The 14,736-nt window shown below is 45.1% G+C and overlaps 1 protein-coding gene and 1 long non-coding RNA gene across 3 annotated transcripts in view; both read right to left on the bottom strand.

Moving 5' to 3' along the window:
* Positions 1–1,588, bottom strand: LOC123481107. The gene is made up of 3 exons (XR_006661346.1): positions 1,554–1,588; positions 333–423; positions 1–124 (listed from the first exon to the last, which is right to left on the bottom strand). It is a non-coding gene; the product is annotated as an uncharacterized LOC123481107 (long non-coding RNA).
* A 5,050-nt stretch (positions 1,589–6,638) lies between these two features.
* Positions 6,639–14,736, bottom strand: part of LOC121571079 (protein phosphatase 1 regulatory subunit 14B-like) — a 37,897-nt gene continuing 29,799 nt past the window's right edge. The window contains exons 2-3 of one of the 2 annotated variants that reach the window (XM_045221785.1): positions 10,496–10,663; positions 6,639–8,058 (exon numbers count right to left, since the gene is read on the bottom strand). In XM_045221785.1, the coding sequence (XP_045077720.1) occupies positions 7,990–8,058; positions 10,496–10,663 (237 nt within the window). In that variant the 3' untranslated portion in view covers positions 6,639–7,989. The remainder of the gene's footprint in view (positions 8,059–10,495; positions 10,664–14,736) is intronic. The other variant, XM_045221786.1, reaches the window with a different exon arrangement.

Here is a 14,736-nt window from a genome sequence, read left to right as displayed (position 1 = left end):
CACCTGGGTGCGTAGTGTCATGTTGTGTTGTAGTGTTGCCAGTGGTTCTCTATATTCTCCTGCTTTACCAGTCAACACCTCATCTAGCTTCACCTTAACCTGGTTCAACCGCTCATGAAACAACCTACACACACAACAACAACAACAACAACAACACATTACTGGTCAATCGGTCAGTCAATCCATCAGTCTATATATCTGTACCTGTATAATATGTACTGTAGGTAAATAAAGAAGGTCCTAAGTCTTCGTTCAGTCAATAAATTAACCAATTAATAACTGTCACTCAATCAGTCAACCAATTCATCAATCAACCAATAAATGAGTCTTACTTGTCTTTAAGTTCCAGGAACTGTTTCTCCAGATCTGACATCTCGTCTAGACACTCTCCTCTCCTCCTCTCACAGTCCTCATCATCCATCTCTGGAGATAGAGATAGAGAGAAAGATGGGACAAGAGAGAGAGAGAGAGAGAAGAGAGAGAGAGAGAGAGAGAGAGGAGCCCCAGGACAACAACACATTTAGCCCCAACCAAATCATGAGAAAACAAATAGATAATTACTTGACATTTGAAAGAATTTACAAACAAAACAGAGTAAACTAGAATGCTATTTGGCCCTAAACAGAGAGTACACAGTGGCAGAATACCTGATCACTGTGACTGACCCAAACTTAAGGAAAGCTTTGACTATGTACAGACTCAGTGAGCATAGCCTTGCTATTGAGAAAGGCCGCCGTAGGCAGACCTGGCTCTCAAGAGAAGACAGGCTATGTGCACACTGCCCACAAAATGAGGTGGAAACTGAGCTGCACTTCCTAACCTCCTGCCAAATGTATGACCATATTAGAGACACATATTTCCCTCAGATTACACAGACCCACAAAGAATTTGAAAATAAATCCAATTTTGATAAACTCCCTTATCTACTGGGTGAAAAACCACAGTGTGCCATCACAGCTGCAAGATTTGTGACCTGTTGCCACAAGAAAAGGGCAACCAGTGAAGAACAAACACCACTGTAAATACAACCCATATTTAGGTTTATTTATTTTCCCTTTTGTACTTTAACTATTTCCACATCATTACAACACTGTATATAGACATAATATGACATTTGAAATGTCTTTATTCTTTTGGAACTTTTGTGAGTGTAATGTTTACTGTTAATTTTTTTTATTGTTTAATTCACTTTTGTTTACTATCTACTTCACTAGCTTTGGCAATGTTAACACACGTTTCACAAGCCAATAAAGCCCCTTAAATTGAAATTGAATTGAATTGAGAGAGAGGGGCGGGGGAAGAGAGAGGGGCGGGGGAAGAGAGAGGGCCGGGGGAAGAGAGAGGGGCGGGGAAGAGAGAGGGGCGGGGAAGAGAGAGGGGCGGGGGAAGAGAGAGGGGCGGGGGAAGAGAGAGGGGCGGGGGAAGAGAGAGGTAGTGTGTATGTGGGAGACTGTTAGTTATTGTTAGTTTGTGATGTCAGTAAAGAAAGAGGGAGAGTGAAAAAAAATAGAAAAACTGTCTTCTTTCCTCTCATCATTTAACAGTTGTCTTACCTGAACTCTCCTCCTCACTCTCGTCCAAGTCGCTCTCCCTCTCCTCAGTGCTCTCCTCCATGGTCTCCTCCTCCCCCTCTCCTCCCTCTCTCTCACTCTTTTCCTCCATCTCTCCGTTGGCCTCTGGTAGTTCACTCTCTCCCTCCAACTCCATCTCTTCCTCTGGTTCTCTGACTGAGGGTTGGGCCGGCATCACTGAGAGAGAGAGAGAGAGCTAGGTTACTACTTTATGTCGCTGTCAGTATGTCTGTCTGTCATTATCTGACAGTTTGTTAACCATTATAACATATTTATAACCTATATAATGTAGTAATATAGTAACTTATTATCTAGTAGCCTATTGATAATATAACATAATTTATTAATCTAGGCCTATGCACAAATATTGATTACACACTATAATAAACAATTCAGTGGACAACAAAATCACTCATAACCAATAATATTCCTACCAACTATAGCCGACGTCTTCTAGGCCTTTTTGCATAGAAATATAGAAATACAAAATATAGCCTTTTATGTCAACAACGGCAACAATAGGCTCGCGGTGGGCCGGTGGCGCAGCGGTCAGTAGAGCGACTACACGGTGTGCTCCTTCCACCCCGAGAGCTACCGTATGGCTTCACCGATGTCGCCTTGCCCTGAGTATCATACTGTAGGACATGTTCTGTCCCGAGCCGGCCGCGGACAGCCGAATTCACAAACGTGACCGAATCTTGAATTTGAAATACATTTTAGTATCCAACGGGCGCAAAAAGTCTGATACATGAATAAGATCAATGATTTTCTTTTTGTGACGACAAATGTAGGCTATGAGAGATCTCTATCCTTGTCTGCGACAGAGGCGGTAGTTGCTCCATTGTAGACCTATCGAACGTAGTGTCGTCAACTCGCATATAAAGTGAAGTTAGGATGTAGTAGCCACAATGTTTTCCGAGACATTCACAGCAATGGGTACAATGGTACAACGCAAATACATGAAATCGGTATTGACGGAGGAATAGTGCGTTGTTTCGGACGCTAACTTGCTGTTCTAGCATATATTATGAGAATAGACAGATGATCAGCTAGGCTGCAAACCAAACACACGAAAGGGTAGTAGATAGATGCGGAATTGCAGTATAAAAAACTAGAATAGCTTACTTACCGTTGATGGTTCATACGTCAGCTATACTCCAATACTGTAATGTACAGTTATATTATTACAATATTCAAACTAGGCTACTTCCTTTTAGTTGCAGTACAGTCCTACTGCTACTTTTTGCCGGACGCTAAAATTCTACAGTCTAGCCAATTAACGCAGAGGTTTTTATTCCTGCCTAGCCAATAGAAACCGTCCTGTGAGATATTACTGTACTGTCCTAACCAATCAGAGGGCAACATTCCAATCGGTTCATAATACTGGTTTATTTGAGCAGTGGAAAATCAACCACTGAGGGAGCTCTATTAATCTGAGCCGCGGTGCACCGTTTTATGGCCTGTGACGTGAACGGGCAAAAGCGGTGAGGAACAGTAATCTGCCCCGTTCAGTCATGTTGTCAACAAGGCAGCATGGTGCATTGTCCAGAAACATACACCTCTTTTCCATAATATATATGTTGGAATTTTCAAACTAGTTTTCAGTGGGAAGGCAAATAAAGCGTTTATCAAAAGCAATCACTTTTGCATGTGAAATAAACCTTTACTCCACGTGATTTAACTTAGCCTTGGCTACATTACTTTTGTTTTGAGCCGACTTCGCCGGGGGCTTTGAACAGAGGCACCTGATTCACGCCTGGCGGGCACCTGGCTCACACCCGGGAGGCAGCCCGGTTCCAAAACGAATGCAATCACTTTTCACCCGTGGGAAACTCCTTTCACCGTGGTAACCCGGGACAGATAATAACATCTCCTAAATGTCACCAACTCATGTGCTTTCGAGGATTTTTGTATATTTATGCATATACATGGTCAAAATTGGATATAGTTATAATTATAGGTGTGGAATTATTATTATTATTATTATTATTATTATTATTATTATTATTATTATTTTATCTGGACATTTGGCCTCTTTCCAACGATGCGATCCAGAGAGCTGAAGAGAAAGATCCCACCATAGGCCCATTCCATTCTATTCTACTCTATCTACATTTGCAGTGGAATTTGTCATTGGGATATTTGTATTTTGGGATACAAATACACACAGTCTTGTACAACTAACCTTGTGGGGACACATCATTCAGTCTCATTCAAAATCCTATTTTCCCTAACCCCTAACCTTTACCCTAACCTTAACCCAAAAACCTCACCTTAAACCTAAACCTAACCTTAGCTCCTAACCCTAACCCTAAACCTAATTCTAACCCTAACACTAATTCTAACCTTAACCCTAAACCCCCTAGAAATAGCATTTTACCTTGTGGGGACCAACAAAATGTCCCCAGTTGGTCAAATTTTTGTTCGTTTGCTATTCTTTTGGGTCCCCACAAGTATAGCTAAACACGTCCACAATCACTACCACTCAGATGGTGAATAGACAGTATTGATGCATATCATTAAATACAATAGTCGCTACACTACAGTAATCATATAATGTAGGAGACAAACGTAAAATAGTAATGGCGTCTTTTGTAGGCATTAACCATTTGTAGCCATGGTTCGTTGGACAAAGCCTATGGGGAAAATTAATGGCGTTTTTGTAGGGTTTTTTGGATAAACGCCGAAAATAAGGTCTGTGGTAAACACTGGCTTAGGAGATCTTGTACATTTTTGTTCTATGAGATAATCTTCACCAGGTAACGTCACTTTTTGTGAATTTTGAAGAATTTATGTAATAGAAAAAAGCACATAAAGGCTTCATAATTCATAAAGGTTATGATTTATAGACTGATATTATTTTATAGAACAAAGCGTATAAGATCTAAACCTGTGTTAAACCCAGACCTTATTTTCGGCGTTTGTTCCAAAACCCTATTCTTATCCTATTCAGTATGGAAAATGTATGCACTCACTAACTGTAAGTCGCTCTGGATAAGAGCGTCTGCTAAATGACTAAAATGTAAATTTAATTCATTTTCCCCATAGGGATGGCTGAACGAACCAGGGGTAACTCATTTCCGGGTTTTAGGACTAGACAGATAGCACAATGAGCCAGATATTTCACCAGATGTATAAATGTGAAGCATCCGGTTGGCGTTTCCACTCACTATCAAATATGGTGATGAGAGGAAGCCCAGTGGCCGGCACTGGGGGAAGATGGAGCTATATGGATTTTGACAACATTCTGATAATTTTCTCATTGACCTCCATGAAGACTACAAAACCAGAACCTATAACAAACAGAGTAGAATGCGTTTTGTAGACTTTATCACCAAAGTTTTAAAAAATGGTGTTGTTTAGAAGGAGTGCAAATGGCGAAATGAGTTATTGAACACTCGCACTTCACAGAGTAGGCGTTCCCTAACGGAAATATGCAAATAAATGCTAGAACGCGCCAATTGGATCTGCCCACCTCCTTGCTTGTTCTGCCCACTGATCCATTTGCTCCCGTTGGAAACAACAGGCTCTGGTCTATCTTGGGTTAGTTATAAAATCTTTGCCGGCGCGCTCTATTTACGATATAATTATACCACAAATGTCCTTCAGGTGGCGATAAAACCATTTCCAATGTCAGCGATAAATGTGTTGTTACCAATTGGTCGTTACACACACAAATCCACACATCATTCCGACGGACAAACACACACACAGACGCAAGCACGTACGCACACACACACGCGTTGTTCATTAAAAAAAAATTTTTTTTTATTAAAGTTGCATAAAAGTGTAACAAAATTGGGAAAAAACAAGAAGCTGTCGATATTGCTACATTTTGTTTTTCAGTTTGTTAGTTTTTTTCCTCCAGGTACACATCACTTCTAAACAGCATTTCTTTATCAATAATATTCTTTTTTTTTATTTTATTTTTTACAAGTTGTCTTACAGTAAAAAATGTCAGACACACACAACAACAGTCTATCATGGCACTCTATTCCCTATAGAGTGCACTACCCTTTGACCCGAGCATTATGGGTAAATAGCCATGTCGGAGTCAGAACAGCCCATATGAGCCATCTCTGTACTGTGAGGCAGCTTAATGTACAAGTACACCCTGGAAAGGACACTAGTCTATCGCAGGGCCAATATAGAGCTCTGGTCAAAAGTAGTGCACTATATAGGGAAAAGGGTTCCATTTGGAACACACCCCATGTATAATAATAATAATACACAGTAGAAATTGACCTAGAATAGATATTTGCATCTAAAGAATGCAGTGTAGAGATCTAGATGACCTCTAGGTGACCTCTAGATGACCCCTAAACAACAACAGGATCTCCTTTTTAAACAGAAGAAGAGTAAAAGAGAAACATTGTCTCTTTTTTTGTTTGTTTAAAAATTGTCCCGTTAAAAATGAATGTCTCATTCTATTTGGTTTGTAACATAAATAAAGGCCCAAGGCAACATCAGCTAGGGCTCAATTCAATCTGGAAAGCTAAATCCTTAGAAAGCCTTAGAAAGCCGCGATGGAAATGTAAAGGTCATTTCCGATTGATCCGACATATGCAGCGTTTACCGTGAATGCTGTCTCCGCTAAAGCAGGAAACATTGCCTTTCAATCACGCTGTAAAGCTGAACTTCCACGATGCAAATTAAATAGAGCCCTACTTTAAAAAAGAGAGATGGAGGGAAGGAAGATGTCATCTGTGTAGATGATTACTGGAAGTAGAACGGGAAGGAGAGAAGGGAAGGAGAGAGGGGAAGGAGAGGGAAGGAGAGAGGGGAAGGAGAGAGGGGAAGGAGAGGGAAGGAGAGAGGGGAAGGAGAGAGGGAAGGAGAGAGGGAAGGAGAGCCGGGAAGGAGAGAGGGAAGGAGAGAGGGAAGGAGAGCCGGGAAGGAGAGAGGGAAGGAGAGAGGGGAAGGAGAGAGGGAAGGAGAGAGGGGAAGGAGAGAGGGGAAGGAGAGGGAAGGAGAGAGGGGAAGGAGAGAGGGAAGGAGAGAGGGAAGGAGAGCCGGGAAGGAGAGAGGGAAGGAGAGAGGGGAAGGAGAGAGGGAAGGAGAGAGGGGAAGGAGAGAAAGGAAGGAGAGAGGGCCAAATAGAGAGACGTGTGTGAGTGATTGAGTGAGAGAGGAGAGATAAGGGAGCTGCATGATTAGCAACACTGAGGCCTTGTGAGGCAGCCAAGCCATGAAGATTAAGACCTCTGATTCTCTCCCTTTCAGTCGCTCTATTTATCTCTCTTGCGCTATCTCTCAATGATGAGGTTTTTCACCCCCCTTCCCATTCGAGTGTTTGTTGGAGAGAGAACGCCAGTGTGTGTCAGTGTGTGAGCATGAAGGAGCAGCAGCTGTGGTCTGTGGCTGTGTTGCTGCTGTTCCCTGAGTGTGGTGTGTGCGTGTGTTGCTATTTGGATGAACGCATCCAGACAGCCACAATTTTCCACTACAGTGCCCCCCCTCGCCTTGCCTTCACTCCCCCCCCTCCCCCACATCTCACCCCTCATTGGTTTACTGCTCTACTGAAAACTCTCTCCATGAGTCCTCTCTGAAACAGCCCTTAACGGCACACTAGGTGAGGGACAATAACATGGTTTAGAGAAGAAGAAAAGAGATGAAGAGGGAAATAGAACTAGACTGAAACAAGGCCACTTTGTTCCAAGTCCCCCGGTGTGTGTGTGTGTGTGTGTTCTGAGTATGGTCAAGACCACACACACACACACAACCCAGCTACGTATAGGGCTGCAGGTAGCCTAGCGGTTAAGAGCGTTGGGCCGGTAACCGAAAGGTAATTGTTTTGTGTCCCCGAGCCGACTAGGTGAAAAATCTGACGATGTGCCCTTGAGCAAGGCACTTAACCCTAATTGCTCCTGTAAATCACTCTGGATTAGAGCGTCTGCTAAATGACCAACGTTTTAATGTATACACTGTATTATACACAGGAAGCCAGTCCCATCCTAAAACTCTAAGGTTACTTCCCAAATGGTACCCGATCACCTACTCCGCTACCAGAGCCCTGGTCAGAAGTAGCGCACTACAAAGTGTAATAAGTTGCCATTTGGGACTAAACCTCACCACTACTAAACTTACACCCACATTATAGTGTGTTCACTGGCATCACATTAACATAGAGCTATGACTGATCGATTTGATCATTTAACAACAATTCAAACCCCTTTAAAAACTCAAAATAAGATTAAACTAAATAAAACATTCAAATAAAACCACACGATATGACATCATAAGCCCTGCTTAGATCTGATTGGCTGCTTCAATCTCCTCTCTCCTCTTTTTCTTCCTCCTCCTCCTCCTCCTCCGAGGAGGAGAAGGAGGCTAAGCTCCTATTTCTTCAGTTGGGTGAGGTCAGGGGTGGGGAAGGCCAGTTGGGGTGAGGGAGAGGGGTGAGGGTAGAAGGGTGAGGTTATTTCTTCTGGGGGGTGGTGAGTTTCTGCATGCCACGTATCTTATCCAGCAGATCAGACACAAAGTCCTACAGGGAGAGAAGAGGGACAAAACACACCATTATCACAAAGTCAAAACATACACATAAACAAACAAATCATTGGCTTCTCAAAATGGTGGACCTCAAGACAGAGGCCCGTCCAGGAAACAAGCACTGATCCCCTTAAGCACTTCATGTAGACTTAAACTAGTTGGATAGGCATGGTGGTCATTCCATAGTTCAGTCTTGTCCACTGATACCCCAGTGAGCACAAGATGTTGAGAAGACGTATTTTCTGCTAAGCTGGGTGGAGATATTCCTTACATCTAGACAATCCTCTCAGATCTACACAACTGTCTAGGGCAGGGCTCTCCAACCCTGTTCCTGGAGAGATACCCTCCTGTAGGTTCGAACTCCAACCCTGTTCCTGGAGAGCTACCCTCCTGTAGGTTTTAACTCCAACCCTGTTCCTGGAGAGCTACCCTCCTGTAGGTTTTAACTCCAACCCTGTTCCTGGAGAGCTACCCTCCTGTAGGTTTTAACTCCAACCCTGTTCCTGGAGAGCTACCCTCCTGTAGGTTAACTCCAACCCTGTTCCTGGAGAGCTACCCTCCTGTAGGTTTTAACTCCAACCCTGTTCCTGGAGAGCTACCCTCCTGTAGGTTAACTCCAACCCTGTTCCTGGAGAGCTACCCTCCTGTAGGTTTTAACTCCAACCCTGTTCCTGGAGATACCCTCCTGTAGGTTTTAACTCCAACCCTGTTCCTGGAGAGCTACCCTCCTGTAGGTTTTCACTCCAACCCTGTTCCTGGAGAGCTACCCTCCTGTAGGTTTTAATAGTAATTAGTCATTTAGCAGACGCTCTTATCCAGAGCGACTTACAGGAGCAATTAGGGTTAAGTGCCTTGCTCAAGGGCACATCGACAGATTTTTCACCTAGTCGGCTCGGGGATTAGAACCAGCGACCTTTCGGTTACTGGCACAACGCTCTTAACCACTAAGCTACATGCAGCCCTATTTAACTCCAACCCTGTTCCTGGAGAGCTACCCTCCTGTAGGTTAACTCCAACCCTGTTCCTGGAGAGCTACCCTCCTGTAGGTTTTAACTCCAACCCTGTTCCTGGAGAGATACCCTCCTGTAGGTTTTCACTCCAACCCCAGTTGTAAATAACCTGATTCATTTTATAAACCAGCTAATTATTAGAATCAGGTACGCTAGATTAGGGTTGGAGTTAACCTACAGGACAGTAGCTCTGCAGGAACAGGGTTGGAGTTAACCTACAGGACAGTAGCTCTGCAGGAACAGGGTTGGAGTTAACCTACAGGACAGTAGCTCTCCAGGAACAGGGTTGGAGTTAACCTACAGGAGGGTAGCTCTCCAGGAACAGGGTTGGAGTTAACCTACAGGAGGGTATCTCTCCAGGAACAGGGTTGGAGTTAACCTACAGGACAGTAGCTCTGCAGGAACAGGGTTGGAGTTAACCTACAGGATGGTAGCGCTCCAGGAACAGGGTTGGAGTTAACCTACAGGATGGTAGCGCTCCAGGAACAGGGTTGGAGTGCCCTGGTCTAGGGGCTAGGGGTTGTTTGTAGACAAGCTCAAGGTCAAGCCTCTAGGGGTAGGGGCTAGGGGTCAAGGTCACGCCTCTAGGGGTAGGGGCTAGGGGTCAAGGTCACGCCTCTAGGGATAGGGGCTAGGGGTTGTGTGTGGACAGGGCCAAGGTCACGCCTCTAGGGGTAGGGGCTAGGGGTCAAGGTCACGCCTCTAGGGGTAGGGGCTAGGGGTCAAGGTCAAGCCTCTAGGGTAGGGGGCTAGGGGTCAAGGTCAAGCCTCTAGGGGGTAGGGGCTAGGGGTCAAGGTCACGCCTCTAGGGGTAGGGGGCTAGGGGTCAAGGTCACGCCTCTAGGGATAGGGGCTAGGGGTTGTGTGTGGACAGGGCCAAGGTCACGCCTCTAGGGGTAGGGGCTAGGGGTCAAGGTCAAGCCTCTAGGGGTAGGGGCTAGGGGTCAAGGTCAAGCCTCTAGGGGTAGGGGCTAGGGGTCAAGGTCAAGCCTCTAGGGGTAGGGGCTAGGGGTCAAGGTCAAGCCTCTAGGGGTAGGGGCTAGGGGTCAAGGTCAAGCCTCTAGGGGTAGGGGCTAGGGGTCAAGGTCAAGCCTCTAGGGGTAGGGGCTAGGGGTCAAGGTCAAGCCTCTGGGGTAGGGGCTAGGGGGTCAAGGTCAAGCCTCTAGGGGTAGGGGCTAGGGGTCAAGGTCAAGCCTCTAGGGGTAGGGGCTAGGGGTCAAGGTCACGCCTCTAGGGATAGGGGCTAGGGGTCAAGGTCAAGCCTCTAGGGGTAGGGGCTAGGGCCAGGAAAGGGATCCCCATTAGCTGGGGAGCAGCTACTCTTCCTGGGTTCCAAAACCATAAAATACACGACAGCGTACAGTTATAGACAAGAACAGCATAAAGATAATATTATTCAAGAAACGCAGTGGCCTAACGTACCTCAGTAGGTTTGTAACAGTCTACCAGTAGATCTTTAACTCTGGCTCCTCTGTCATCATCACTGGGCATATCCAGCAGCTCCTCCACATCTATCTCCAGCTCTGGTATGGCCTCCTCCTGAAAGAGAGGAGAGGAGAGGGTGGGGGATGAGTCTGGTATGGCCTCCTCCTGAAAGAGAGGAGAGGAGAGGGTGGGGAATGAGTCTGGTATGGCCTCCTCCTGAAAGAGAGGAGAGGAGAGGGTGGGGGATGAGAAACGAGTGAAATAAATCATACAGCGAACGAAGAAGAAGATCTGGGAGTTGACAAGAGGATACAAGACGTGTAGTCTTTCAGAGGTGCATCAAGATGGCCACCCACAAATGCCTTGTTGTCTAAGTTCTCCGTATAGTACATTACTGTTTGTCCGTGACGGCATGAGCAGATGATCTCAAGACGTCCCAAGACGGCGGCATTTAGAAAAACTCAAAAGTAGATCGTGCCGATTTATTGGGCACATTGAATCATGTGGCGCGCCGTAGTTTAAGAACTCTGTGGGTAAAAACAATGACGTCATAATGTTGAATTCCTCCATCTTTATGCACCGTCGCCATTGTTCAATGTTATTTCAATGTTCTTTCAGTAATCCTACATAAGCAACAACCGACCAAATGTTTCCTTTAAGCACCTGACTAAGCTTTTTAGATACATTAGTGTTGCTGTTTAAAGTCACTACCCAGTTTAGAAAAGTCCTCAGTTCTTTTCCTAGAATGACGACATTGGAGACCATGTGATTTAAAAAAAAATAACTATATTTTTTACCTGGCCAAAAGTAGTGCACTTCACTGTAGGGGATAGGCTGTCGTTAGAGACGCTTACTGACTCATTCTTAGTGTCTCACCGTCATTGGGCCCTAAGCTATCTTTAAATAGCCCATTACGTAGTATACTGTAGTTGTCACTGTCTAGGGTTGTTGCCCGGCTATGAAAAGCCAAGTGACGTTTACTCCTGATGTACTGACCTGTTGCAACCTCTACAACCACTGTGATTATTATTTGACCCTGCTGGTTATCTATGAACGTTTGAACATCTTGGAGAAAAATCTGGCCTTAATGGCCATGTACTGTTATAATCTCCACCTGGCACAGCCAGAAGGGGACTGGCCACCCCTCAGAGCCTGGTTCCTCTCTAGGTTTCTTCCTTGGTTTCTGCCTTTCTAGGGAGTTTTTCCTAGCCACCGTGCTTCTACATCTGCATTGCTTGCTGTTTGGGGTTTTAGGCTGGGTTTCTGTATAGCACTTTGTGACATCTGCTGGTGTAAAAAGGGCTTTATAAATACATTTGATTGATTGATTGATTGATTGAGGACAAGTGGTGTAGTTCTCCCTCTTCACCACAAGGTGTCTCACTCCACATTATTAGTTCATTCTTTCTTATATAAATAAACTGTGATCTCAGAAAAATACAACACATTGTTTAATGTATAACACATTTAACACACACAGCAGACAGACTAGAGATGTAATGATTCACCGATACCCATCGGTCCCCGATTCAAATGCATCGGTCCGCGGACCCCAAACTGATCCAAATCGTGTGCATCGGTCCGAAAATCAATTCAAACGTTACAAATAGCCCGTTCACAAAACCAGTGTTGTTACAAAGTTGGAATACTCACATTTTTTTGTTGTGGTAACGAGTAACTTAACGCGTTAGTTTTTCAATTTAAGTTACTTAGTTATTTTTTCAAAAATTGTTACTTTTGAATATTATTTCCCTTTATTCCTTTTTTGCCAAATAAAAAACTAAAATCCCTTCCCCTAAGTTCACATTCTTCCTGTTTCTTCAAGAACGTTGTGGCGTGAAGCTAGCTAGATAGCTAGATGGCAGAGACAACAGCCTTTACATGGCTAGATGGCAGAGACAACAGCCTTCACATGGCTAGACAACAGCCTTTACATGGCTAGATGGCAGCGACAACAGCCTTTACATGGCTAGATGGCAGAGACAACAGCCTTTACATGGCTAGATGGCAGAGACAACAGCCTTCACATGGCTAGATGGCAGAGACAACAGCCTTTACATGGCTAGATGGCAGAGACAACAGCCTTTACATGGCTAGATGGCAGAGACAACTCCTCCTCTCCTCTCCCACTCCTCCTCTCCTCTCCCACTCCTCCTCCTGGGGATAAACGCCTCTCCTCTCCTCTCCCACTCCTCCTCCTCTCCTCTCCTCTCCCACTCCTCCTCCCTCCCACTCCTCCTCCTCCTCCTCCTCTCCTCTCCCACTCCTCCTCTCCTCTCCCTCTCCTCCTCCTGGGGATAACGCCTCCTCCTCTCCTCTCCTCTCCTCTCCTCTCCTCTCCTCTCCCTCCTCCTCCTCTCCTCTCCCACTCCTCCTCTCCTCTCCCACTCCTCCTCCTCTCCTCTCCTCTCCCACTCCTCCTCTCCTCTCCCACTCCTCCTCCTGGGGATAAACGCCTCTCCTCTCCTCTCCTCTCCTCTCCCACTCCTCCTCCTCTCCCACTCCTCCTCCTCCTCCTCCTCCTCCTCTCCTCTCCCACTCCTTCTCCTCTCCTCTCCCTCTTCTCCTCCTGGGGATAAACGCCTGTCAACTGAGAAGAACTCAACTTCAAATATCTAGAAGCACCTTCAGGCCAAGCACAGCTCCACCAGACCCGGCCAGCCGATTGCCGTTGATGCTGAGGATGACGGTGCTTCTGCTCCAAAACAGCAAAAGCTTCATTTCTGTTCGGATATACCTATCACCCCGAGATAACTAAAGGAACATGTATGAGTCTTTGATGATTGTAAGTAATTCCTTGATTGCATGCCGTTTATTTCAATGCATTTTGTTTAGGATTTTGCATTCGTGGTCAGCAGTTTAATGCACAGGTTATAAAAAAATTCATGTCGCTATTTCAAGTCGGGCTCAAGTTGTTGTGACTTAATAGTCTGTATTTAGTGGCTTTAATGTGTATATTTCGTTTCATAAAGCTGCCTAAATGTTGGTTTTGATTTATGGACAATGTTCCTTTGATGCGTTGGGTTTATCAAGATAGAATTTCCTTGTGATGCAACACTTTTCTTTACATTCATCAGACATTTCGCTGGTTGAATATGGAACACCTGGATATAGGCTGTTATTTATACATTATATTATTATTATTATTATTATTATTATTATTATTATATTTATACATCTGTCTGTTTCTTTATTATCATATAATAATACATTTCTCCTCCTTCACACATTTTTTGTGGAACAGTTACATTTCAATATATGCTTCTGAATTCCAAAGGCCCAAATAATAATAACGCAATAAAAAAATATAAGACACTGTTTATTGCAAAATACACGGTTCAATTTACTAAAACAACTGAAACAACTATTAGGAAATCTGACAGAGATCTCGGCCTAGAGCTCGCCCATGATGTCCAATGACATCAGCGCTGCTGACAACTCTTGAGGTGCTTAACAGAATGTTTCACTTTGAATATTCCGTGAGTTCTTAGTAGACAAGCCATTCTAAGGAAGTGTGCGCCCTCTACTGGGCAAAACAATGACCAACACGGGCAAGGCATTTTCAGAGGGTTTTCTGTTTTTGGTAACGCAAAAGTACTTAACGACTAGCGAGTTACCTTCCACATGAAGTAACGGTGTAATGTAACGAGTTACTTTTAATTGCAGTAAAGTTGTAACCTAACGAGTTACTTTTAAAAGTAACGTTCCCCAACACTGGTGACAATTGATGCGTCCTCTCCTTCAGTGTCGAACTGCATGTAACTGTGTTGACAGTCATTGATCTAGAAGTCATTTTTGCATGCCGAACAACCCCAGGCAACATCAGCAGCCTAGTCAAAACCGCGCACTGAGCCCAGCTTCGCACGCTGACCAACGCGAGGTACACGGCCTGTTCCTGATCTTGGCACCTTCAGCCAAACCGCGCACTGAGCCCAGCTTCGCACGCTGACCAACGCGAGGTACACGGCCTGTTCCTGATCTTGGCACCTTCAGCCAAACCGCGCACTGAGCCCAGCTTTGCACGCTGACCAACGCGAGGTACACGGCCTGTTCCTGATCTTGGCACCTTCAGCCAAACCGCGCACTGAGCCCAGCCGCACGCTGACCAACGCGAGGTACACGGCCTGTTCCTGATCTTGGCACCTTCAGTCAAACCGCGCACTGAGCCCAGCTTCGCACGCTGACCAACGCGAGGTACACGGCCTGTTCCTGATCTTGGCACCTTCAGTCAAACCGCG

This window comes from Coregonus clupeaformis, chromosome 8, assembly GCF_020615455.1.
Source record: "Coregonus clupeaformis isolate EN_2021a chromosome 8, ASM2061545v1, whole genome shotgun sequence".
Taxonomy (NCBI): domain Eukaryota; kingdom Metazoa; phylum Chordata; class Actinopteri; order Salmoniformes; family Salmonidae; genus Coregonus; species Coregonus clupeaformis.
Note: the sequence above shows the minus strand (reverse complement) of the source record. Positions and strands in the feature narration are given on the sequence as shown.